Source organism: Gallus gallus, chromosome 1, assembly GCF_016699485.2.
Source record: "Gallus gallus isolate bGalGal1 chromosome 1, bGalGal1.mat.broiler.GRCg7b, whole genome shotgun sequence".
In the NCBI taxonomy this organism is placed as follows: Eukaryota; Metazoa; Chordata; class Aves; order Galliformes; family Phasianidae; genus Gallus; species Gallus gallus.
Window position 1 is genome coordinate 69,354,051 of NC_052532.1, and position 23,550 is coordinate 69,377,600.

Genomic DNA, 23,550 nt, shown 5'->3' on the forward strand with positions numbered 1-23,550 from the left:
TTGCAAGTAAAGGAAGAATTATTAAAGGGTTGCTTTAATGAAAATGTTCCATTTCTGAGCTGATATGCGTAGATAGAGAAACTGCAGGAATGATCTTTATTGTAGGAAATAATTGCCATTACGGGGGATTTCTCAGATACGTGTATACTTTAATTTTGAATTGATCTTCCTCTGACTTTTCCAGCGTAGGAGAACATACCCTGGGGAACCAAGGAGCTGCATGAGAGGAGCTGCTTCTGTCTGGGGACACAGCTCACACCAGAGGGCAGGAAGCCCCTCCAACTCTCCGTGCTACCATGCATTGTGCTAGGGCCCAGGCTCATTCTGAGTGCTACTGAAGATGCCAGAGACTTTTTCTTGAGGAGTGGGTGATTGGAGGAGAAATGTTCAGTATAAGCAAGGCTACCAACACAGAACAGCAGTTGTGTTTGTGTCTGTGAGTTTGTATGGGTACAACTTGGCAGTCAAAAATGCCCCCTCATGACTAGTCCAAAAGCTGAAATTTCACCTAAGCATGCTGAAGATTTTCTGGAATATTGGCAGTGATGCCTCTTAAATGATGCGTGACAAAGGGACTTGGGAGAGCACCGTGTGCTTAGAAGGTCTCAGCCTTTCTGGGAAACTCTGAGTCCTTTGGTCCAATAGAAGAAGAAAAATGTAAGCCTTGCCTTGGTGAGCTGTGGATCCAATCTTTTTTACAAGCAAGTTGAAACGTATTCACTCCACTTCAGCTGGGGTGGTGGGGCTGCCATCACACATGTGTGGAAAGCAGCGTGGTGCATTCCTTCTGCTCAGTTGCGCATTTGGCTTCTCAGCCAGTCCTGAGTAGTGGAAAGATTATGTTTATTTCTAGGAGTCTTTGTTAAACATCCCACACTTTCCTCTTAAGTATCTGGTATTAGTAGCTGCTGGAAATGTGATGCAGACTTAATGGGCCATGTGTTGGCAAGTGCTACCTGTGACACCAATCTGAGCCCAAGCATCATTCCTTGTGCTAAATACACAGTCTTCTTCATTTCCACTTGTATAAACTACAGAGTATTGGTATCTGGGGATTTCCCTGCACGTGGAGACGGAAGACATGAAGTCTGAAGCTACTGAAAGAAGTTGGAAACTCAGACCTCTAAAGCTATTCCAGATGGTCTTGAAACATTAAAGCAAGTTTTATTACAGAGAATAGTTTACATTACACTCATTTATTAAAACCTAAGGACATCTTTATAAAAACTACTGTATATAAAGACAAGAGCAGTGCAATAGCAGTGTAAAACACGTTTTTGGTTTACTTGGCAATCACTTTAGAAAGACAACATGATTCATAATATGAAGTTAAGTATGCTGCAAAAAACAGGACAGGTTGAGATCAAAAACTAGATTAGCAAATCACCGGACACTGGCACATATTGATTTCAAACATCGAGTGTTATGTAAACAGTATTATTTTCAGCATATCAATAGTGAGAAATCACTGTAACCCTAGAATTTCTAGTTAGCTTAATTAGCCTAAAATTTGACTGTAGACTATTAAAATGGACTATTGTACTGTATATATTATCTTCATAGTGATTTACTACTTATGTAAAAAGAGGACTAGAAAAAAATGTCTGTCTTATGCAGTAGAATTTTCAAGGATGAGAAAATATGTTTCCTTCCAGTGAGTTGGTTGGGTTTTGGGTTTTGTTTCAGTTGTCCTAATTTTCATACATCACCACTGGTAATTAAATAGAACTGGCTTTAAAAACTGCTTTGATGCATTACTTCAACGCTTCTACAAGTGGACAGTCCTCGTATAGAAATTACAACCATAATAAAACTATTAAAAACAGTTATCTAAAATAGCTGCTACAATATGCTGATGTATACATTAAAAGGCCAGGTTGTTGTCACTTTCTGTTTTTGTACAATCGATAACCAGGCACGAAATATGGTTAATTACAACACCAAGTCCTGCACAAGCTGTATTATGTATCTTTTTATGTTCTATGTTACGCACAGCAATTATTAAGAAGTTGGACACTCAGTTCTCAGTAAAATGTAGGAGAGAAGATGAACTGGACAAGGAAGGAGGGAGGCTTCTGGAACACAAATGTAATTAACAGCCACTGAAGTAGCTGCCATTGGTGTACAGGGTGTACAATGAAATTATGCACTTTTTGTTAATTTTATATCCTTTGTTTTTCCAACTGTATCAGGATGAACGCTGAGAAATATATTTTAGCCCAGGTCTTTTCTTGTATAGAGAGATTATGTTTGAACCAGGCTATTTCTCCGGAAATAATTGAATGATTCATTGCAGTTCATCTGGTACACCACAGTTACATAGGCTAGGTGAATGCATGGTGCTATCAGAGCTCTGCTATGCAGAAGTTTGGCATGTTCAGGCTACCTTTTGTCTAGCAGTGCTCTTCTGCAATATCTTGTCAGTACGGGAAATCAGTATGGGAGAAGGGCTGACAGCAGTTGAGGTTGAGAAATGTGTGTGCGCTGTTTCCCTTTAGTTTAAGGCCCAGCAAGCATTAGTCTTATTCAAGGTCTTATTATTCTGCAAAACTAGGTAGGCTATCAGGTGATTATAGCAACACAGTTGATGAACATCATCAGCTACTACGTGGATTTATCCATAAATTAATTGGTAGGCAAAATCAGAACTTCAGCCAGAGAGTATCTACCTTATATTAACTGGCTTTTTATACAGAATCAAAGGGAAACAAAGAAAACCTCTCATCAATTACAAGGTATACATGTACTAGAAGTAAAGCATAAAACTGCTCATTAATAACGCACAATTCCCAGAGGGAAAAAAACCCTTACAAAATACAGTAATTCACACAAACCAGTATCTAATACAAATTCCTCCATGAACATAAGTTTTTACAAAGCTCTCTGTGGCCCATCACCTCACAATGAAAGAAGATGCTGACAGAAGGCCAAAGGAGCAAACAGCTACTGCAAAACACCAAGGTGGGACTGACTGCTGTAGGCATAGATACTTTGGTGGCTGCCTGCAAGGGACTGTGAATCTTAGAGCCAATGTGGAAGTGGGAGAGACACAATGGCTGAGGGACACAATGCCTGCAGAGGCATGGATAGTGTTTTTTTCCACCTACTTGGGTTCCTTGCTGTTCTTGCAAGGCGGCCCTGCTAGAGTCGCCATGCATCCTCACTGGGAGAGATTTGCCAGCACTCAGAGCTCGGCTCATGACCCTGCTGAAGCTCCAGGCTACCACGATAGAGCAACTGGTGCTGTGCTGATGTCTGCAAGCTACTTATGGTGCTTGTTTGCAGGAGGTTCTTTTTTTGTTCCCAGCTGAACTTCCTTGAATGCTTCTGCCATGCGCTAATGAAACGTTCTTGTGAAAAACTAAGGTCTGCCGTGTTTGGAGTGAAACAAGGTTTAAAAAGTACTGAGTGCTTTTTATTTGAAGTGCTGCAAAGAAGAACACACATTCTGTGAAGAGAAGCAGTCAGCCTTCTGCTTACCTAGAGCAAGATGGAGCCTAATGCCTGCAGGCTGGCATACTTATCTGCGGCATTTGAGTTCTTGATAGTTGTTGCCTGACATTATCTAGAGGTACTTTGCTTTTGTTATTTTTACCATTTGGATTGCAAAGAAAAGGGACTTGAGCATATCAGTATCCTCTTCAGATTGGGTCTTCGTTGTAGACCAGGAACTCCTATGCTCTCTAGTCCTGCTGGCTCCCCCAACAGTAATTGTTCCTGGGGGGTTCCGTCATGCATACTGTCATGCACTCCAGTAGCTATGAATTAGCTCAGATCTCTCAGGAATCTATCCCTTTTGAGTTCACCTTAAGACTAAAATGCTCTCAAATCAAAAAGGCTAAAAAAAAAATAATAAAAAAGTAATTATTCACAAGGTGCTTCTTTATAATCACTGGCAAGGTGTTCTTCATGCTGGTTGTACAATAAAACATGTCATTATTATAAAATTACTTGTATCTGCAGGACAGAAGATTAGGCAGGAAAAATTAATTTGGTATTAGCATGACGCTGTGTTGCAATTTCTAGATGAACTCTGTTTAGTTGTCATTGCCAGGTTCTCCATACATAGATCTTAACAAATGATTACATTTCACAGAATTAGCTCGTGTCATTGAGATTGTGTGATTTTTAAGTAAACCTGTCCTGTGAAAAGTTAAGCTAAGCTATCATAACTTAGTGACCAAGTACTCCATGTGCTTCTGTGGCAGTATCATTGCTCTTTTGACTTACAAATGAACCCTTAGATTTGAGAGGGATAAACTCTGACGCCAGTCAGTGGCTGAGGGAATTGGATTATTGCCTTGTAAAGCAGAGGGACAATGCTATTATTGCTTTTGTAATATAAAGGTTGTTGCTTGTCTTCTAATATTCTTTCAGCTTCAAGGAGTGTGGGGGAGGAATCGGGCGCCTGTTGCTTCCTAATAAAAGCTCCCCTCTTCAGAAAGGCATGTGAAGCTGAAGCTGAGATGTATTCAGGTATTTGATATCTTAGCAAAATCATTGCCAATGATCTTAAAATGTGCACTAAGGCTGAATCAGCTGCTACCCTGCAGTTTGATTGGTGGTGAAGGCTTCACACACCTTTTTATGCATGACAACATGGGGACTGCCAGCATCTACTCTATTGTGACAAAGTCATCACCAGAGAACTTTGGAAAAACTCACATTCCTTATTCTGACATTTAGATTAGGCTCAAATGGCAATAGATGGATGGGGAGGCAAAGAAAAGTTAGCTACCAAAGGTTTGTCTTGTGATCTTTTCCCACCTTTGTCCAGATTTGCCAGAGCAACTTGATTTTCTTCCTACTGAGCACTTTCCCAAACATTATGCTTCCTTTCAAAGATAATATTGTTGGTCTAAAATTAAAATATTGCTTACGGACTACCTTCTTCTGGAAACTCTTTCTACATTGTTTGCCTATTGAGGTTGTCTGAAAGATGTTTCTCTCCAGATGACTTGGTCAACCTCCATCCCGTCATTTTTTTCTCTCTGCTGCTTATCCACCATTTTTTAAACTCTTGTCATTGAGTTGGTTTCCTTGAAAGCTGCTCCATGGAGTCTGATCTTACCTCTCCCATCCTGAGGCACATCAATATACTTTTCTGGAAGACATAAAAGACACAGGTTCCCACAATGTTTTGTAAGCATTCAACATCAAAGTATTTTCTGTAAAGATAAATGTGAGTATTCTCAGGTGTGGATATAATCTGGGAAGGCAGGAAAAGAGCAAGGAAATGGGTGAGAAAGAAGAAACTACAGACTCTTGGATCTGAGGTAAAGACAAGAATCAGATTATATTCCAAATCTCTTTTTTTCTATGTGTACGTGGGTTACTGTTTCACATTGCTGAGCCGCCTCCTACCTGTGCGATGAAAAGATAAAATATTTACCTAAAAGGTAACAATTGCTGAACTCTTCATTTCTAGTGCAAGCTGTCCACTCTGACAGTACAAAGTGCAGAGGACTTATTTCTGCAACTATAAATTTACTTTGAAGCAAATTTTATTTGCTTACACAATCTTATTTTTGCTGTTTACATGAGCAAAAGGGTATTCCTGTGACCACATTGTAAATGCCTTTAGCAAACGTCATGTAGTTTTCTTCTTGCACTTGTTATCAAGGTATGCATCAGACCAATCACAGGCTGCTTACTCCAACCTCAGTTCCTGTCATATGATGAGAAAATGCTGTTTCTTCTACTTCTGCATATGTAAATGAGTATATGTTATAGTCATGCTCTCCTTACAGAAGTGTTGTGTTTATTTTTTTTGCTTGCAACAAAAACAATACTGTAATTCCACCCATCTTCACCTTGTGCAGAGTGTGTAACTGTGATATAGGAGCTATGGTAGCATGTATAGTTACATATTAATATTCTAATGATAGAAAATGTTGAGGTAGATGGGGACTGCTAATCATAATGATAAATTGAAGTGATGCATCTGCTTGCTTGAGTAGGAAAGCATTAAGGGTATGAGTAGAAGTTGTTGGAGGCACAATTAGGTATCCTAGTAGCAGCAATATTTTATTAACTTCTCCCAGCAGATTTCTTTGTGTATTGGGTATTCCCAAGTCCATGCACTACATTATACATGTTGCATTTCATTAATGTATAAAAGGTAAAGAAACATCTGGTTCAGACAGCAGAATATCCATGGGAATCAGTGTGCTTGAGGTTATCTATCTACCCATGAAACCTGTTTAGTGTATGAGGCAGTATATGCTCACTATATCCTTGATAACCGTACTCATACTAGAAATAGAGCAAAAGTACTTTGCTATTTTTTTTTTCACTGTCCTTTATTGGACCTTGGTATAAATGGCCACCAACAAATCTGCAGACCTGCCTCTCTGAAGGCAGAAGTTTAAACGTAGGTTTGCTTGTATCTAGAAGAGAGTCTTCTGAGACTTAGCTATCACTAATTTAATAAACACCCTGAGAGAGGGGAAAGGGAAGAGTGAGAGCATGTGCTGTGGCTTGGAGCGACCTGTGACCTCTACAACACCTTTGGTACCATCTTTTCACTCTTTTGTGGAGTGCTGCATGTGCTATAGCTCAGATTGTATCAGAACCATAGCATCACAGAGCTCTAGAATACCCCAAGTTGGAAGGGACCCCCAGAAACCATTCAGTCCAACTTCTGGCTCCACCTAAAGTCCAAACCCTATGGCTGAGAGTGCTGTCCAGATTCTTCTGGAACTCCAGCAGCCTGGGTCCATGCCACTGCCCTGGGGAGCCTGTTCCAGGGCCTGACCATCCTTTTCCTAACCCCCAACCTGACTCTCCCCTGATGCAGCTCCATGCCATTCCATTCCCTTGGGTCCTGTCACTGTCCCCAGAAAGAAGAGATCAGTGCTGCCTCTCTGTTCCTCATGTGAGGAAGCTGTAGGCTGCCATGAGGCCAGCCTCTTGCACCAAGCACAAAGCACCTGCCCCCTGCTCTCCCAGCTCTGACGGGTGCTCATGAAACTGAGCCCAGTCAGCCTAAGTGTTGCTGGAAGTGCTGCTAAATGTGCAGCCCTCTGCTTACAAGCTATCGTGTAGCACAAAGGCCTGGTAAATTCCACTTCATGACCACGTTCTGCTTCCTCTCAGCTTGATCCATGCCCTAGAGTGAGAAGAGAATGGGGCAGTGACTGACAGGTTGGACTGATGATGGATCAGTCAAACTGGGAGGTTTGACAACAGTAGGATCACTGGAAATGCTTGCATTTTCCTAAGGGAAAGAAACGCTGATTTCCATACATGGTTAGCCAGGGTGCATTTGGCAACAGAAACCTTGTCTTGATCACTTCTGGTCTCTTCTGTTGGGTTTTTACATATTAAGAGTTGATGTGTGTGCTTGGAGCTGGCTCAGCTTGCTGTCACTCACTAGCACAGGTCACCATCCACATGGCACCCAGACTGCCATCATTACGGATCTGCCTGGCCGCTCAGGGGACAGACCCATCATGCCACATCCATTCACACTGACAGACAAGGAAGTAGCTAGCTAAGAGATTGCCTCTTCCTTCATAGCAATGGCTTTGCAAAGCGGCTTAGCTCCACTGAAATAAAAAGATGACATCCATTAATAACAAAGGAGTGATTCAGAGCCTCTGGAGACAAGGCTTTCTGGGGGAACTTTTGTCATTTTCTGACAAATGAAGTAAACAGTTGCCACATTCCTGGTTCCAGGGCCTCTTGCAAAGTTAGTGTTCACATAAAAACACTATCAATCACTACAGCCCCTCCAGAACCGAGATAACAAAGCAAACAGCCTCTGCCGAGATAACAATGCGAACAGCCTCTGCAACTCTCTCTTGTATAAAGTTGTATTATGCTGATCAAACATACCCACCCTGATTTTGAGGTTCTGGTGCAATGCCTTCAGCTCTGCTTGTGTTGGGAGCGGAGGAAAAGCTTTTCATAGGAGGAGCTCAGCTGCTGGATTAACAGACAGCTTTCTGCAGCAGGAAACCCTGTGTGGATGCACTGATTGTTACAGGCACCAGGCATGTCCTCCTTTCCCATAAATGGAAGGACAATAGAGAACAATGCACAATGCACCAGATTCTGAAAAAAAGCCTCACAAGTTTGAAAGGAAAGGATATGGGAAATGAATTGCAGGACAAGTACTAAACTAAAAGCCATTAGGTCGTCTAAATATATTGCAAAGCAGAAAGAAGTAGTACATAATCTAATCCCTCTGCCTATGGAGTATGCAAAAAAAAAAAAAAAAAAAAAAAGGGGGGAATAGTTTTCATAGCTTGGCATCTGTACTGCCCAATGATTATATTATACATAGCAAATAACTTAACATCCAAAATGTATGCTGAAGGAACGCTCAGGTTACCAATTCTAAATCTTAAAAGCTATGAAATGCAAGAACAAATACTGCCTCTGCAGTCTTAATTTGGCCCTCTTGTTTGGGTGAAGAAAAGCAGAAAGCCTCAGACTTTAGATAGGGCTTGTCTCCTTTCTTTGGGAAAACTTCTCCTTATTTGGGAAAACGTCAAAATAGCTGAACGAATGAGTTTGTTTTTTTTCCAGTGTAGGGGCAACACGTCACATTTGCTTCAGGTTGGAGCAGCAGTCTGAAGAGGTCACAAATTTTGTTCCTCCGAACTCACTATGAGCATTTCAACACTAGGCCATCAACCATGCCACTGCATAGGACGTTGCCATCTTGACATACAGGAGCATCCCTTGTTTTCAGCCCCAGGCTGTGATTTCTTACTGGCTTACATCTCCTCTGGGGCCCCACAAATTCTCCCCATGCATCATAGCACCTGCAGGGGGGCAGATAAAAGGGCTGCCTTTAAATGGAGGCAAATGGGTTTTGTTACAATCTGTATGCAAAATTACTGCTGTCACTGGTAGCCATTGCTAATGTTTCTAAAATACCAGTTGGCTCAGGGCAGAGACATCTGCTGCTTAAGAGTTTAAACAAAACCCAGGCACTGGAAATTTTTGACTTGAGAAACAGACTCTGATTTTTCAACTCGTATGTTCTTTCTACTTTAGCTGACAATTCTGCAAAGGTGGAAACATCTAGAAGTGTTTGAAAGCCAATACCTCAGGAAGTGTTAGGAATTAAATGGAATGAATATGTAGCAAATGTCAGATTGATCAGAGTGATGTTTATTCCTCAGCTTCAGGCCTAAGAAAAAGAAGCAGAAATACCTGGGATGTATGAAGAACAAAACCAGAAGCTTCTGCCTTGGTAGGTATGTTCTTGGGAGGTGCGGGCACCTGAATGAGGTCAACTGAGAATTGGGCCCTTTGGTAAGCAGTCACAAATGCCTGAGAAATCACTGTCCACCAGCTGTTAAGAAACACCATGGGACTTAATGACAGGCCCACAGGCCCGGGGGAGGCACAGGACTGATGGGTATGCTGAATTTTGCTCATATTCTGCTGGGGTGTTTTGAAGGGGTTCCTTTTTGAGGCATACACCAACTGCATTAAGCTGGTGGACCATGAGTTACCCAATGCATGCGTGAGTGTGACTAGAAAGGTCACTACATGCTCTGGACTAAGCATAGATGGAGACGTGAATCACAGTCATGTAAGTCACAGTTCTGCAGTGTAGCACCAGAGTGGTTAGGAAATTGAACTGGTTCAAGAGATAGCTTACTGGGATTTCTCTGCCTTGTCCTTCTAGAGAGCTTTTTTGCTCTCATAGCTCATGAGCCACCATCTTGATTCAAGAGCATCACCAAAAAGCAAGTCTTTTCACTCAAAGGGTGGTGACGCACTGGAACAGGTTGCCCAGAGAGATTGTTGATGCCCCATCCCTGGAGGCATTCAAGGCCAGGCTGGATGCGGCTCTGGCAACCTGGTCTAGTTGTTGGTGACCCTACCCATGGCAGGGAGGTTGAAACTAGATGGTTTTTAAGGTCCTTTTCAACCCAGGCCATTCTGTGATTCTGTTATTTGCAATGGAGATCAGCTGTGGATTGGAAGAGATTGCCTTTATCTGGTGTGTTCTAGAGGGCTGAGGCCTCCTGATAAGTCTTCTGCAACGTGCTCAGAACAGTGTTGGCAGGAGACACCAACACCAGGAGAGAAAACTTTTTCTGGGGTGGGTTCATTGCAGTCCTACTGAAGCAAATTGTAAAAGTGAATGCTGTGTTAGCTGTCTTCAATATTGGAACATTGCAGCAATACATTCAACAGTAGCAGTGATTGCTTACAATGCTTGAGAAGGGATTAGGCAAAAAAGTTCAGAGTTTTTTGGTAAGCAGAGCTTGGGATGCGCTTTGATCCCAGGTCTGCTATTAATTAAGCTAACAGAGAAAATGGGTTTTAGTAATATTTATGATTGCACAGATTAAATACATATTCTGTCCCATCAGTGGTGCTGGGTGGGCGGGGAATGAAGATGAACAGGATACAATTTTCTCTATATTTTACTAAAGGCTATATTTTACAATTCTCACAAAGCATAATGTATTGAAATCGATAGGGTGGCTAACGTAAGTAAGCATTACTTACTGTGAATAATAATTCCTGAACTGTGAATGATGGTTTCTGAAGTAATTCCGTGCTTCTGAAAGCATGTATTTTTCAGTTAGTAGTCATGTGTTTCATCTGATAGTTTCTGGCAGATACTCCCCAACACAACTCTCCTGAACCGCCCAGCTGGGGAGACGTTGAGTAGTTGTGAAGGACATACAAAGTGTTCAAACTTCTGATTTATGAGCACTGAATAGAGAAACAGATGAGGGTCTGAGGACGTAAATTGAAAATGATCAGCGAAAACTTTATGTGTTTTCCCTCACTGAAGTATACCGATTCTTCAATGGCTTGATTTTTTTTTCTTCCTTATATTAAGGCTATTAAAAAAAAAAATAATAAAAAAAATACTGCAAACACCCTGGGACTACCAAAGCACCTTAGAAGTGTGGATCACCACCTGTAAGTAAAATGGCAGCAAGCTGGACAGCCTGATTTGCCTTCTGAAATCCTCCATTCATCATCAGTGTCTGGTCAGCTGGGTCAGCTGAGGCTGCAATTCCTCTGGCTGGTTGTTGCCCAGTTTTCCTGCAGGCTGATGTGTGGCAGCCATTAAATAACCGATGTACTTGAAGGCCAATTAATTTGCATAGTTCACAAGAAAAACTGTTTTTTTTATGTACAGTTTGAACTACCTCTGATTTTTGCCAAGACTTCAAGGATTTCTGATGACAAACTCAGTAGGTGAATGTAATTAACTCAGATTTCTTGTTCCATTTGAGACTGGGGTCATTCATTATTACGAATTTTCAGGAGAGACCAACATTTTTAATTGCATTTATATCGCGCAGGGAGATATGACATAAAATATTTGGTCATTGAGAGGCTAAGATAAACCATTGCTAGAAGCAAAATAGTTTTGAGAGTTTTTTTGCTTGCTTCTTTGAGCTCTGGAGCATGTTTTCTGCTTCCAAAAGGAGATTCCAGCTATGTGTGATGTGTCTGTATAGATACAATCAGTGGGTTTCACCTCACCCAACTTTAGACATCAAATGACCAGATGTCATCAGATGACCAGAATCAGCCCAGGTCCCTTACTGCCACCAGAAAGAAATAGGCATCTCTGCAGAGTGTTCTCCTCCTGGGCCAGGCACCAATTTGGGTAGGTGATGCTGTGGGGACTCTCCTTTGTCCTTACCACAATGAATGGCAGCATGATGAGTTCAGGGGCAGATATTTAGAAGTAGGGTGCCTAACTTAGGGAATCAGTAGCTCCACTCACTCAAAAAAAGCCTTAATGATAAAAATTTCTTATACCAGTATGGATTTCCATTATGATTATGTTCAGACTCTTCCTGACACAGGCCAACAGATAACTTCGTATGTAAATATAACCAACCATGATGTTTACAATCCAGTATTACTAAATGGAAGCCGTTCTGCAGTCTCCATGTTCTGGCTAGAAATGTTCTTGCTTCAGGTTCACTAATGAGCTGATCTGATTTGTGTGTTTAAGACCTATAAAATACTACAAGATTTTGATGGAAAACCCAAGCCATGTAGGTTATTTCCTCACACACTGCTACATCTGGACAGGCAAGCAATTTCTTACACTGGATGTGTATGTGCAGTCCCAAATGTTTCTCTTCTCTCTTGTAAAGTCCCAGTGGCTCAGAGGCAGGATGAGTGCGTCCCTGAGGCTGCCCTGTAGATGGGCAGTGGATGAGCACTCTTTGGGGCAGGCTTTGACATTCTTTTCTTTTTTCTTTTTTTTTAAGCAGTAAATGCTCTTTAAAACAATTTCTAAAAGTCTGAGAACCTTTGAATATTTCTATGTCAGTGGTAAACGATCTCAATGATTTGAATGTCTTCAATTTCAGCTCATCCCCGTTTCCCAGAAGCTGATGTTACGGGCTTTCAAGGTCTGTTTTCACAAAGGGGCTATGACATACATAAGATATTCAAGTGTTCTCTGCATCTGCAGATCTCTAACACAGCAGTGTCAGATGTAACTCTAAAATCCAAGAGAGCACAATGAGAAGTACAAGAGGCTTTACAAGAGCATGCCCTTCTATGTAAAATTGAAGTACATGATATGAGAAAAAGGCTCCTTTCATGCTGGCTGACAATTTGAATTTAACAGTTCCACATAATTTATAGGGTGATGAATATGGTTTAGGAGTTGACATTAATTGAGCTGCCCAGAAAAGATACCAAGTGAATGAAAAATGAGGTCATACGTAAGTATTGCAGGAAGATGTATTGAGGTAAGAGTACACACATATATTTGTATGTACACCTGCATATTACATTAACATTTTGCCTAGTACTTATAATTTATATTCATCAGGCTGACAGGTTCTGTATATACTCTGCCAGGTTCTTTATGTAACTGGACACACACAGTATAGAAACTAGCCCTGTTTCTTCATAAAATTCAAGAAGGACTGACTGAGCTAAATAAAAGTGAGCTAACCCTCATCTGGTGACCAGCCTGCTCCTGGCATCCTATCTCTTTTTGCCCCCGTGCTCTTTACCACCTTGGCATCAGCCAGACACAACTTATTAGAATTGCTGCCTGGCACATCCTGAAGGCCAACAGAGGATAAAACCCCTATGTTCCTGGAAACGGAGCAGTTGGAATCTTCTGAAGAGGTTTAGATTTGAGTGTGCTTATGCTATCTGCAGAGCAAAGACATTGGATTTGCAGAAGAATTACATTAGAAGCAGGAGATTTTTTTCCTGGATTCTACCAGAAAGAAGGCAGCAAGGCTGGTTAGCAAAGCAGAGCAGATAAATGTACTGCTTGGATCTCAGCTGGATCACCCACAATGGCTCACAGTGCAGTGGAACAGTCCAGGCTCTTCATTCCCTGCTAGCAAGGTGGGTGTGCAGGGATGGGGGGCTGCGTGGCTGCCTGCAGAGGGAGGTGGCCAAATCCTGCATCACTGCGCAATCAGGGAGGTCCCGGGTCCCTCTGCACGCTGGAACCACTCCTCAGTGCCCACCTCACCTCAGCCCTTGCTTGGCTTCCTCAGTTATGCTCCCCTCTTGCTCTCGTTTCCATCTTTTTTTCTGTCCTGTATGTTGAAGACCTTCTTGAGCTCTCATTTCCCCTCCAGGAGGGCTGGAGCAATGTGCTGTGTCCCCTTAGCCCTGTCTGAGCCTAAGCTTGCTGCAGCTGCAGAACAGTCAATGAAGAGGGAAAACTCCAGTGCAGCACTGGAATTCTGATCCCCAAACCTCAGGCTCTTACGTTTGCCCTTTGTTAAATCAGCTTTTTAAAACTGATCTTGGCAGCATGCAGGAAATCCATTCATTTCTAGAAATTAAATGCTTATTGGTGACATATGGGGAAAAAAAAAACAGTCTCTCTTGAAATAGTTGTTTCTTTTACCAAAGAGTCTTATTTTCTACTTTCACTTTGCGGTACTAGGAAGGCTAGGCTCCTGATGTAGAGCTCAAGAAAAAAAGGTAGCAATTTCTGTGATGAGAGCTAGATTTCAGTGTAGGAGGAACCATCACAGCATTGTGTTTCCTGTAATTGCTCTTTTTCTGCAGGATTTTTTTTTTTTCCACAGGATTTGTGTGGCTTTTCCAGCAGCATGAAATTTAAACCTGTTTCTGTTAAAATCAATGTCTGAATACACTTCAGATAGGAACGCAGAGCATTCCTAATGTTAACAGAATGACTGCGGCAACAATGAAAAAGAAGAAGAGCAAAGCTCTCATGGTGTAATCTGGTTACGGTGTTTTGTTTCCTGTTATAGATCCAGTATATGTTTGTTTTGCACGTAACTACTAAAGCAGTATGCAATTCTTAACTTTATTTGTAGTTAAGAGCAGAAGAGCTGCACCTGCCAGAGCACCACTGGAAGCAGCGCTGCCTGTAGAAGAGTTTCCTGCAGGATGTCCTTTCCTTCTCCCTCCCTGCTTTCCCCACAGAGACCTGGAGGAGTGGAGATGAGTTGGTGTGGACAGAAGAATCCATGGGCCCTGGCTAATTGCAGCAGAGCGGGCAGAAAGTTTATTTTCTGTGGCTACCTGAGCTGCATCGTTCAGCTTTACAAAGAAAAAAGCTTTGATTCCAGTGGTGGGACTTTGACTGGCTTATTGCCTTTATGTTATCTCATGGCTGAATTGGGTTGTTGGGGCATAAAGCTTGCTTTGGTTGCAATAGGAGCTTTGTGCATGTATCACTGACAGCAAATGACCGCTGCTGAGGAGCAGTTCTTTAGTGCAGAAGAAGAAAAGCTGTGCTTGCCTGGTGTCATCTGGCTGAGGTATTCCACTTGCTATGGCTTGCTTTGAACAGTCATTTATGAAGCATGGAAATTTATGTTTTGAGCAGCTATGACGGCCAGCTGGATGTTGCTCTCTGTTCTGTGTTATTCGTCATTATTTGTTCACTTGTTTGTCTATGTGCATGTTTGTATTGTGGATCCACTGCGTACTCATTTTTTTCATGACAGATATTCATGCTTTTTGCAGTTGCCCCGTGTGACTGTGCTTTTCGGGTGCGCACTTTAATATCAGATGAGAGGCAGAAAGGAAGTAATAATTCTGAATGAATAATAACACACACGCAATGCAATGGAGAATCTTGCTATGTTGTGTCCATGTTCTTGTGTCCACTGCAATCTTAGTGCACTTCTAAATAAAAAATGGGAAGCTGGCAACACACAAAAATAACCCTCACTTCCTCATCTCTCCTACCACCATGGGCTTTCTGTGCCCACAGAGCAGCAGGGACAAGGAATTAGCAGGTGATGCTGAGACCAGAGTTTGCCCAAATATTTCCATGCTTTGGTTTGCTTATGCAGTCGCCACAGAGTCCTATTGGCATCAGCAGCTATTGTGCATCAGCTGCATAATCAGGCGTTTATTGAAGAGGTGGGGAGGAAGAAGGACACGCTTGTCCCCTGTGTTCCCAAACACAGAGGATGAAACAGTTGGAAAAAGCATTGTGAGATTTTGATGTGCAGCTGTTGGTCCCTCTTCTCTGTAAGTCTGATGAGAATGCAGTGCTAGAAAAAACGATGATGGTATGTGTCTTCTGGGAGCCCAGCCTCACACATTCCCCAGCTGCTCTGCTTATGGTCCTCTGTTTGGCCTCCTGTGCAGTTTCAGATGATACAACCAAGCCAGGGACTCTCGCTTATACTCCACAAGTCATCTCGCCTTGTTATAAAATCATACCTAAAGGGGTATTTTGGCGCATATCAAGATATTTCCTTGCAGAAATGGACACTTCAGTGAGATGAACGGCCCTGCCAAACTCCAGCTGGTTCAATGCTAGTGACATGTATAAGCTCATCTTCCAATATACTGACCAAAAAAGAAAGAAGAGTGAGAAGCACCCAAGTGATTTAGTCCACCCTAAGTGAAGGGAGATGAACAGCCCTCTGGAAATGTTTCTCTCAGTGTGTCAGGGAGAATGTCTAAATAACTGGCTTGGGGTATACACTCGAGGTTCAGATGGTTAAACTGACTGAGGTTAATCCTTCTCTTTATCACCACTCTAGATTTGAATTAATTGATCTATCAGGTATTAAGACATTCTCTGTCTTTGTTTGCTGCAATCCTCTTTTATCTGAAATCTCCTCACAAAGAATTTACAGACTGGGATCAAATTAACTTTTAATGCTCTTGTAGCCTTCAGCTTCTTAAAGTTCTTACAGTTTATCAGACTTTCCAAAAGTCACACCAGCCTGCAGCTCCTTTCCGAATGCTCTCCCACCTGCTATTAGCATGTTTTCTGCCACAGGTGGTGAAGGTGATGTTTCCCTCCAGCACTCTCACCGCTGCTAGTGAGATAACAGCTCCCTACCTCTAATTGGCATTTCCATCTTTATATACTTAATAATTTATTTAGCTCACTTAGTCATGATGCGGTGCAGGAAGCTCATGGTGGCTAATTACCTATTGTATTCCTGGATATTTTAAATGTAATCAGCAATGCCTGCAGCAGAACAGTTAAGAATAGGTTGTGCTTTTTCCCTGACTTTTATATACCCTCCTTCTGCTACGTAATGTGAAATGTGCATCTTGGTGCAGTGAGGCAGGATCCTCCTACAGTCCCCAGTAAGGCAGGAGCCTCCTCTGTCAGCCTCCAAGAGCCTTGCCCTAGCATGAGATTTATATGTGCAGATCCACTCAGTGTGCTGCCATGTGGTTTCCACAAAACCCAATGGGAAAAACTTGTGTTCACCTATGTTGTGTGCAGAGCAGGCTGAACTTGGGATAGCCAGAGCCAGAATCTACAGACATCTACACACCTCCACAGTCCCAAGATTTATTGCCTGCTGGTTATAAAGGATGAGTGATCCCTGGAAACTGCAGTATTAGTTCTGGGGAAAAGGGCAGGGTCAGATTCTTGCCCTTGTCAAATACATCCTCCAGTGGGGCTTTCAGTAGCCAGATTAGCTTTTCTGCCTGTCACACTAAAATAACAGTACTGTGAGCACTATGAGGATAAATACATCTCAGAGCACTAAGTATTCATTTCCTTTTATAGCACGTGTAACTCCAGTTATGTAGTTACGCAGTGTGTAACTCCAGTTATGGCTAATGGTCATTAGAACTGACTTCAAGAAACATAAGGAAACACTAGCAAATTCCTTAATTTTTCACTATTCACATTTTGTTATCTAAGCTTCCCAGACCATGTTTGCAGTAATCTAAATGGGAGAGAGGGACAAAGGAAATCAGGCAGAGATTGCCCATGCAAACACTGGAAGATCAGGACTTGTAATGGGAATTGGATTACTTGTCACTACCCTAATGCTTAACATGCTCTTTTGCTTCTCTGTAAACCCTCCTTAAGTTAGCATTATTTTGTGGATTGCAGGTTAAGTATAGTTGTGTTACTGCTTCAGGTAGTTTCACTCCTTGAGTTCCTTTTACTTTACGTACTCCCAGAGAAAAGAAGCAACCTAAGCAGCAGTTGGCAAATACTGAACCAAATTTTGGTATTTTTGGTTCCAGTAGCATCATAGCCTGGTTGTATTTTTAACACATTCACAAAAGATCCATCCCCATTTTTATCTTCTTTTAGTTGTACAAACAAACGGTGGGGCTCTTTTAGCGGGGACACCCTTCTTGCTCTGAGCTTTCAGAGGCTTCATGGGAGAGTGAAATAGGAAAAAAAAGAAAAAAGGCCCCATCAGCTTGTGCAATTTTCTTGAAAATGTCTGGAAAATGTAAATTAAGCAAGCATTTCTGTAGATGATCTCAGTTATTAACTTCAGCAGCGTAAGAGAAGTTTGAGAGTTTTTTAGTGATTGGAGAGGACGAATTCTGGCCACTTTCCAATCAGAATTTCTTCAGAATATTTCAAGTGAAACTGTGATCAAGATGAGCTGCTTGTAAAAGTATGATAAAAGGTTCTGTGCTCAGAGCTTCAGTGACTCATCACTTTCAAGAGATGAGAAGTTGGGAATGCAATAGAAAATAAGGTGCCGCCCTCATCTGCGTGACTGATTAAAATCTGTATCGCTAATCAAGCTAGAATATAGTTAATGACTTTAATTAATTTACTGTAATTTTTGATGAAACTCACTGCAATTACTTGCCCACATGCTGCTACATGATAGTAATGATTTTCAACAGGAAGAAGGCAGACTTTTCAGCATGTTTCAGCTCTCCTGGCAGCATCGCTTTAATGACTGCAAGGAATTGCTCTAACGCAGAGCTCGCCTCAGCGGTGTGATTAGCTCCTGTTAATACACACAGACTCCCTCAGCCATGAAGGCTTCTTCATGCATAACCTACTCAACTTTGTGCCATAGCACCAGCCCTTCAGAAAGAAAAACTGTAGGCAGCCCTCGTGCCCTTTAAATCTAAGCCCGTCAGTCTCTGCTCCTCCTGGTGTTCGCAAGACCCTTGAAACAAACCCCTTCTCAATCATTGCTATAACATCTGCTGTAAATGGTCATGTCTCCACCATCCTTCCATCTGTGAAGCTGTTTGGAACCGAAGGGTACCAATACACACAATCAAAAGGAAACAGATCACCCTATTGGGTAGTAAAGAGAAGTGGCTTGAGTATTTCCCAGCTTATTGGCTTCCTGTCGTTTGAGATGGGTGCCCACCTTCCACCATTTATTCCTTTGATGCTGCTTTGTGGAGGCAGCACGGTGCTGTGCTGATTAGCCTGTCTTCTCCAATGTTTAAAGTCATGTGTCACAGGTTTGCCTCCTTGTTCTGTCTGGGATCATGTTATTACCTGCTGCTGGACTAACATTATTGATATTTTTAATTGCATGAGCTATATTTGTCATACTCCTGCTGTTAGTGTTTTAAACCAGATTCATCTCCTTAGCATTTCTGATTTCCTAGGAACTTTTTATGGCAAACTTTAAAGTCTTTCCAGAGACATTTTTTTTTCGTACAGTAAATAGATTTTCTTTATAATTACAGTCATAGTTATCTGTGCACATGTATTCATAGAATCACAGGATCAAAGAGTCACCAAGGTTGGAAAAGACCTATAAGATCATCCAGTCCAACCATCCCCCTATCACCAACAGTTCTCACTAAATGATAACACTGTTCATGTAACTTCTCCAAAACCTTTTAAATGCTTGACAATAGTTTTCTGATTGACACAAATGTTCTCTCATGACTTAATGGACAGTAAAATGACTCTAACGTTTCTCAGATTTCAAAGCTGCTTCATCTATTTTGCTTTTGAGACTAGAACAACCATTTATCTGATATCTTCTTAATGATGAACATACTGACTGCGTCTAATTGCTGGCCTCTTCTTGAACTGTGTGGTGAAAGATCAATATAAAACCAAGGTCACACAAACATGTTTTATCACTTTTCTGATGGAATGCCTAATTGCTTCCTGTCATTATCTGCATCATGAACTAATCAGCAACAACGACAACAGAAGTAATGATGTGGCAGATCCTTGACCTCAGCTTTCAGTGCAAATAACCGCCTGACAGTCACCATTTATGGCCACGTTTGGCATTATTACATAAGATTTTGATGATTTGATTATTGTTCGGCATTCCATGGCATGCCGTTATTTCATGTAGAAATGTTAACACGCTCTAAAAGATCTTCTGCAACCCTATAAAAGGATTATTACATATAGCTTTTGTCTAATAATAATCCTGAGAATGGTAAGCTGCTCTGTACATGACCTACGTTGTTCCTACATGAGTTAGGAAGTAAGCTATCTGTTTCTTGATAACCAAAATCTATTTTGGAGGTGACTTTACAAGACACTGAAAGCAATGAAATCTTCATTTAGTGTCTGTGCTATTGAGTGTCTGGCTCCTGGTAGGAGGTAATGGGTAGGAGAAAAAACTACTTAAATGTCACGGTTTTATGATTTTTGGTTATCAGTATTAATGAACATAATGAATATATTAATGAACTATTGTACCTTTAAAATTAAGTTGTTTTTGTTGTGACAGGACTGATGGGATTTGTCGATAAAACTTGTAATATCATGCTCACTCCTGTGTGTGACACCGTAGTGTTGTGACATTAGGCAGCATAATTGTAGACTTAGTCGATTTCTTCTGATTTTGTATGGATTTTAAGCTGTTATCTGCTAATTCAGCAACATATCTCTGGATTTGTTACAATGCAGGTGAACTAGGGATCTGGCTCCAAGACAGTCTACTCAAAATATAAGAGAAAAATTGAAAATGGAAGTTATTCAGGACCAGTTTTCAGTATTTTGCTAGCTTTCATTTCTCAGTGTGTAGAGTTTATTTAGCAACTGTCTTCAGATAATCATTTAACTACTCACTTTTCTACTAATTGCTGTTTTCTGACAATTTGTTATCACATTTAAGATAGTTAAATGACTTCAGTGGATTACTTAAAAGAAAAGACTTTCGTGAAGTTGATAAATATGGCAGTCCCTGTTTGATGGGAAGGCTGAGAAGTGTGTAGACTATATTGATCATCCCATATCCAATGAATCTGCGTGTGACAAGAACATACAAAGATAAATGTTGCAATATTGGGTTTGACTGAACAAAAGGAAAAGGAGAATAGGTATGAAACAAAACATATGTATTATTTATGCAACAACAAAAGAGGCAGTGTCTACCAGCAGATACAAAGGATTGCCTGGATTTAGCCTGAAGTGGGCAGAAACCTTACATACTGTCTTAGCTTCTCATCAATAGTGAGCTTCAAAAAACGGGAAAGAAAGAACACAGTAACTTATTAATCTTGAATTGTTTAAAGCAAAATGATGAAATTCAAAACTTTCAAGTTATTTGCATGATTATAGTACTGAGGCAGGTAGGCGGGAATCAGAGTATTAATGACTCTGGGGTGCCTGGTTCCAGGTCTGCTGTCTGTTTGTGTTATTGGTTTTCCTTCCCTGACATCAAGTAGGAGCCCAGGCAGAAGGGATTTGCAATGCAAAATCAGTTTTATTGTCTAGCTCTTCTAGTAGCAGAAAGTGATTTCCCTAGCTTTGTTTTTAAGCAATTTCTGTTTTTACAAGAAAGAGACAAGAATATTTAGATGAAATCTGTTTAACAATATCTTTATTCTAAATAAATAAATGATGAAGAGAATGGTAGATGTTACCAGATACATATAACATTTGTTACTAAACAGATATCCCAGGACTTTAACTCCTAGGCAGCTCTCTCATTAACATTCTTTTCTAAGAAAATCTAACATTCCTTCCTTCCTTCCTCCCTCCCTTCCTTCCTCCCTCCCTCCCTCCCTCCCTCCCTTCCTTCCTTCCTTCCTTCCTTCCTTCCTTCCTTCCTTCCTTCCTTCCTTCCTTCCTTCCTTTCTTCCTCCCTCCCTCCCTCCCTCCCTTCCTTCCTTCCTTCCTTCCTTCCTCCCTCCCTCCCTCCCTCCCTCCCTTCCTTCCTTCCTTCCTTCTTTCCTTCCTTTTTCTCTCTTTCTTTCTCTCTTTCTTTCTCTCTTTTTCTTTCTTTCTTTCTTTCTTTCTTTCTTTCTTTCTTTCTTTCTTTCTTTCTTTCTTTCTTTCTTTCTTTCTTTCTTTCTTTCTTTCTTTCTTTCTTTCTTTCTTTCTTTCTTTCTCTCTTTCTCTCTTTCTCTCTTTCTCTCTTTCTTTCTCTCTTTCTCTCTTTCTCTCTTTCTCTCTTTCTTTCTCTATCTCTTTCATTCTCTCTTTCTTTCTTTCTTTCTTTGAAAAACAAAATCAAAACAAAAAAACTTATCAGTGCTCTAGTTTGCCCTACTTAATCTTGAACATAATACAACAGTCTAGCTAGGGGGTTGTAAATAAAACCTGCATAAAATCTGCTTTGAATGTGGCAGGTTTTGTTCAGTTTGTTGCTCTAAGTATCTTCTGTGGCAGCAGCCTCTGCCCAGGATCCTCCCCACCACCCCTATACTGAGTACATTTGCTGAACTGTGGCCATGGTCACACTGCACAGCTGCCTCTCTTCAGAGTCAGTGTCCCTAGTGAGGTGACAGCAGCAAGGCTGCCTGTGCAGCTCTTTGAAATTACTGAATCAGAGGACCTACCAAATGTGGATATTTAGATACAGAGGTAACGTGTATTGTGTTTCAGAAGGTAGTAACAAAGGAATTATTTCACACAATCTTTTTAGCCACCAGCAAAGTGGCTGTGGCTTTTTAGAAAGTAGCATCCAGCTACTGTGGATGTACTTAGTTATCTGCTAGCTTTTGTACTCAGCCAATATGTTTTTGTTTTCTTGCCTCTCTGTAAGAGGTTTGGTAGTCACTGGAAGAGGTGTGAAGTACTGGTGCGCAACAAAATATATTCTACTTTTTGTCTTAAAGACAATGCATTTCAAAGGAACTCACAGCAAAAGCAGGCAGCAACATTTCATGTAGGGAAGTTAAAACAGACTTGTTTTTGTCTAACCCACTCCAATTGCATAAAGGAAATAAGCACAAGCTCACCCTGCTGGGCTGATGGCTTTTCTGATCCAAGGCAAACAGCACATTCCTGAAGCTGTGACTCATGTGGCATAATGTATATGGTCACATACAGAGTAGACATAGCCCTGAAGACAGAGGCAGCAGTCAGCCTTCATGACAGCAGCCCTGCGCTATGCATCCTTGATGGGATGTGGGGAGGAGTTTCACATCTTCAGAACAAGGCAGATCACGTTCATCTGTTCCATAGCTACAACACAGCCACAGGAAATCTGGAAAACACTGCTAGGCTGCCCTTGTGCACAGTGCTTTTGTGTGATCACCCTGACCTTTTTCTGTTTATTATTGACTAATAATATTCCTGGGGTAGCAAGACCATTTTTTTGTCATTGGTTTGGGTTTTGAATCTTCAGTTTAGAATATATTTCTTTGTATTGCTCCCTGGCTTGCACTTAGCTGAGCAGCAGTAAGGATTTCCATGCTGCTTGTTGCTGTTTGATATCCAGCTGTTAAAAGGCTGCTCGGGCTGCTCCGCCTGCAGATTCTCACACGGACCAGTAAGCATGGAAGGACACAGCTCACACACCTCAGCAAGGACCTGGAGGAACCACCACAGTGGCTTAAGCTCAGCCACTTGCAGGCTGCTTTTTTGAGTCTGTGACAGTGTTTGGGCTGCGGGAGGCACATCCACCAGGACCTGGACTCAGACCACACAGGCCTTAGGACAGCCCTCAGATGGTTTCCATACTAAAGAAGAAATCACATTAGTGATTAGTTGGGCTACAAAAATCTATACACTACACGGTGAAGCAGTGCTATTCTAAATCAGGCTCGATGTTTCTGAGATTAATGATTTTTCTTCCTGTCCTTACACAACACTGCAAGCCCTCTACGCATCAGCCTGCAGTTTGTATAATGGATTCCAGACTTCTTTAGCTATAATAATATTATGACTATACATGGCCCTCCTTCTCAAGTAAATAACTAAGAGATCTGCTACAACAAGATGTTTAAACACCTTGGGGATGGTTCTACCCACCATATTCTATTGGCTTGTTTTATCTTTTCTCTCTGACATCTCTGTCTCAGTTATTGGTTTCATAGCCAATTCACAGTATGTAAACTAAACATTGAATGAAATGATAAGAGAATGAGCATTTACATGATTTTTTAAATCCAAGGAGACCCCACATTGCTCTACAAGCCGTATGTTAATCCTGCCACTCTTCCTGGGATATT

The 23,550-nt window shown here is 41.4% G+C and overlaps 1 protein-coding gene across 10 annotated transcripts in view; it reads right to left on the reverse strand.

The window, feature by feature from the left end:
• Nucleotides 1-1,139: 1,139 nt before the first annotated feature.
• KIAA1644 (protein shisa-like-1) overlaps nt 1,140-23,550 on the reverse strand; it is an 82,203-nt gene continuing 59,792 nt past the window's right edge. For 8 of the 10 annotated variants that reach the window (XR_003071364.3, XR_003071356.3, XR_003071359.3 and 5 more), the window contains 2 exons: nt 10,483-10,692; nt 1,140-5,104 (listed from right to left, as the gene is read on the reverse strand). Coding sequence is in view for 2 of the 10 variants with exons in the window: in XM_015291097.4 (XP_015146583.1) it covers nt 23,043-23,058 (16 nt within the window). In the remaining 8 variants the exon portion in view is untranslated. Of the gene's footprint in view, nt 5,105-10,482; nt 10,693-21,513; nt 23,059-23,550 lie in introns of those variants that run through there. The other 2 variants (XM_015291144.4, XM_015291097.4) reach the window with 2 other exon arrangements.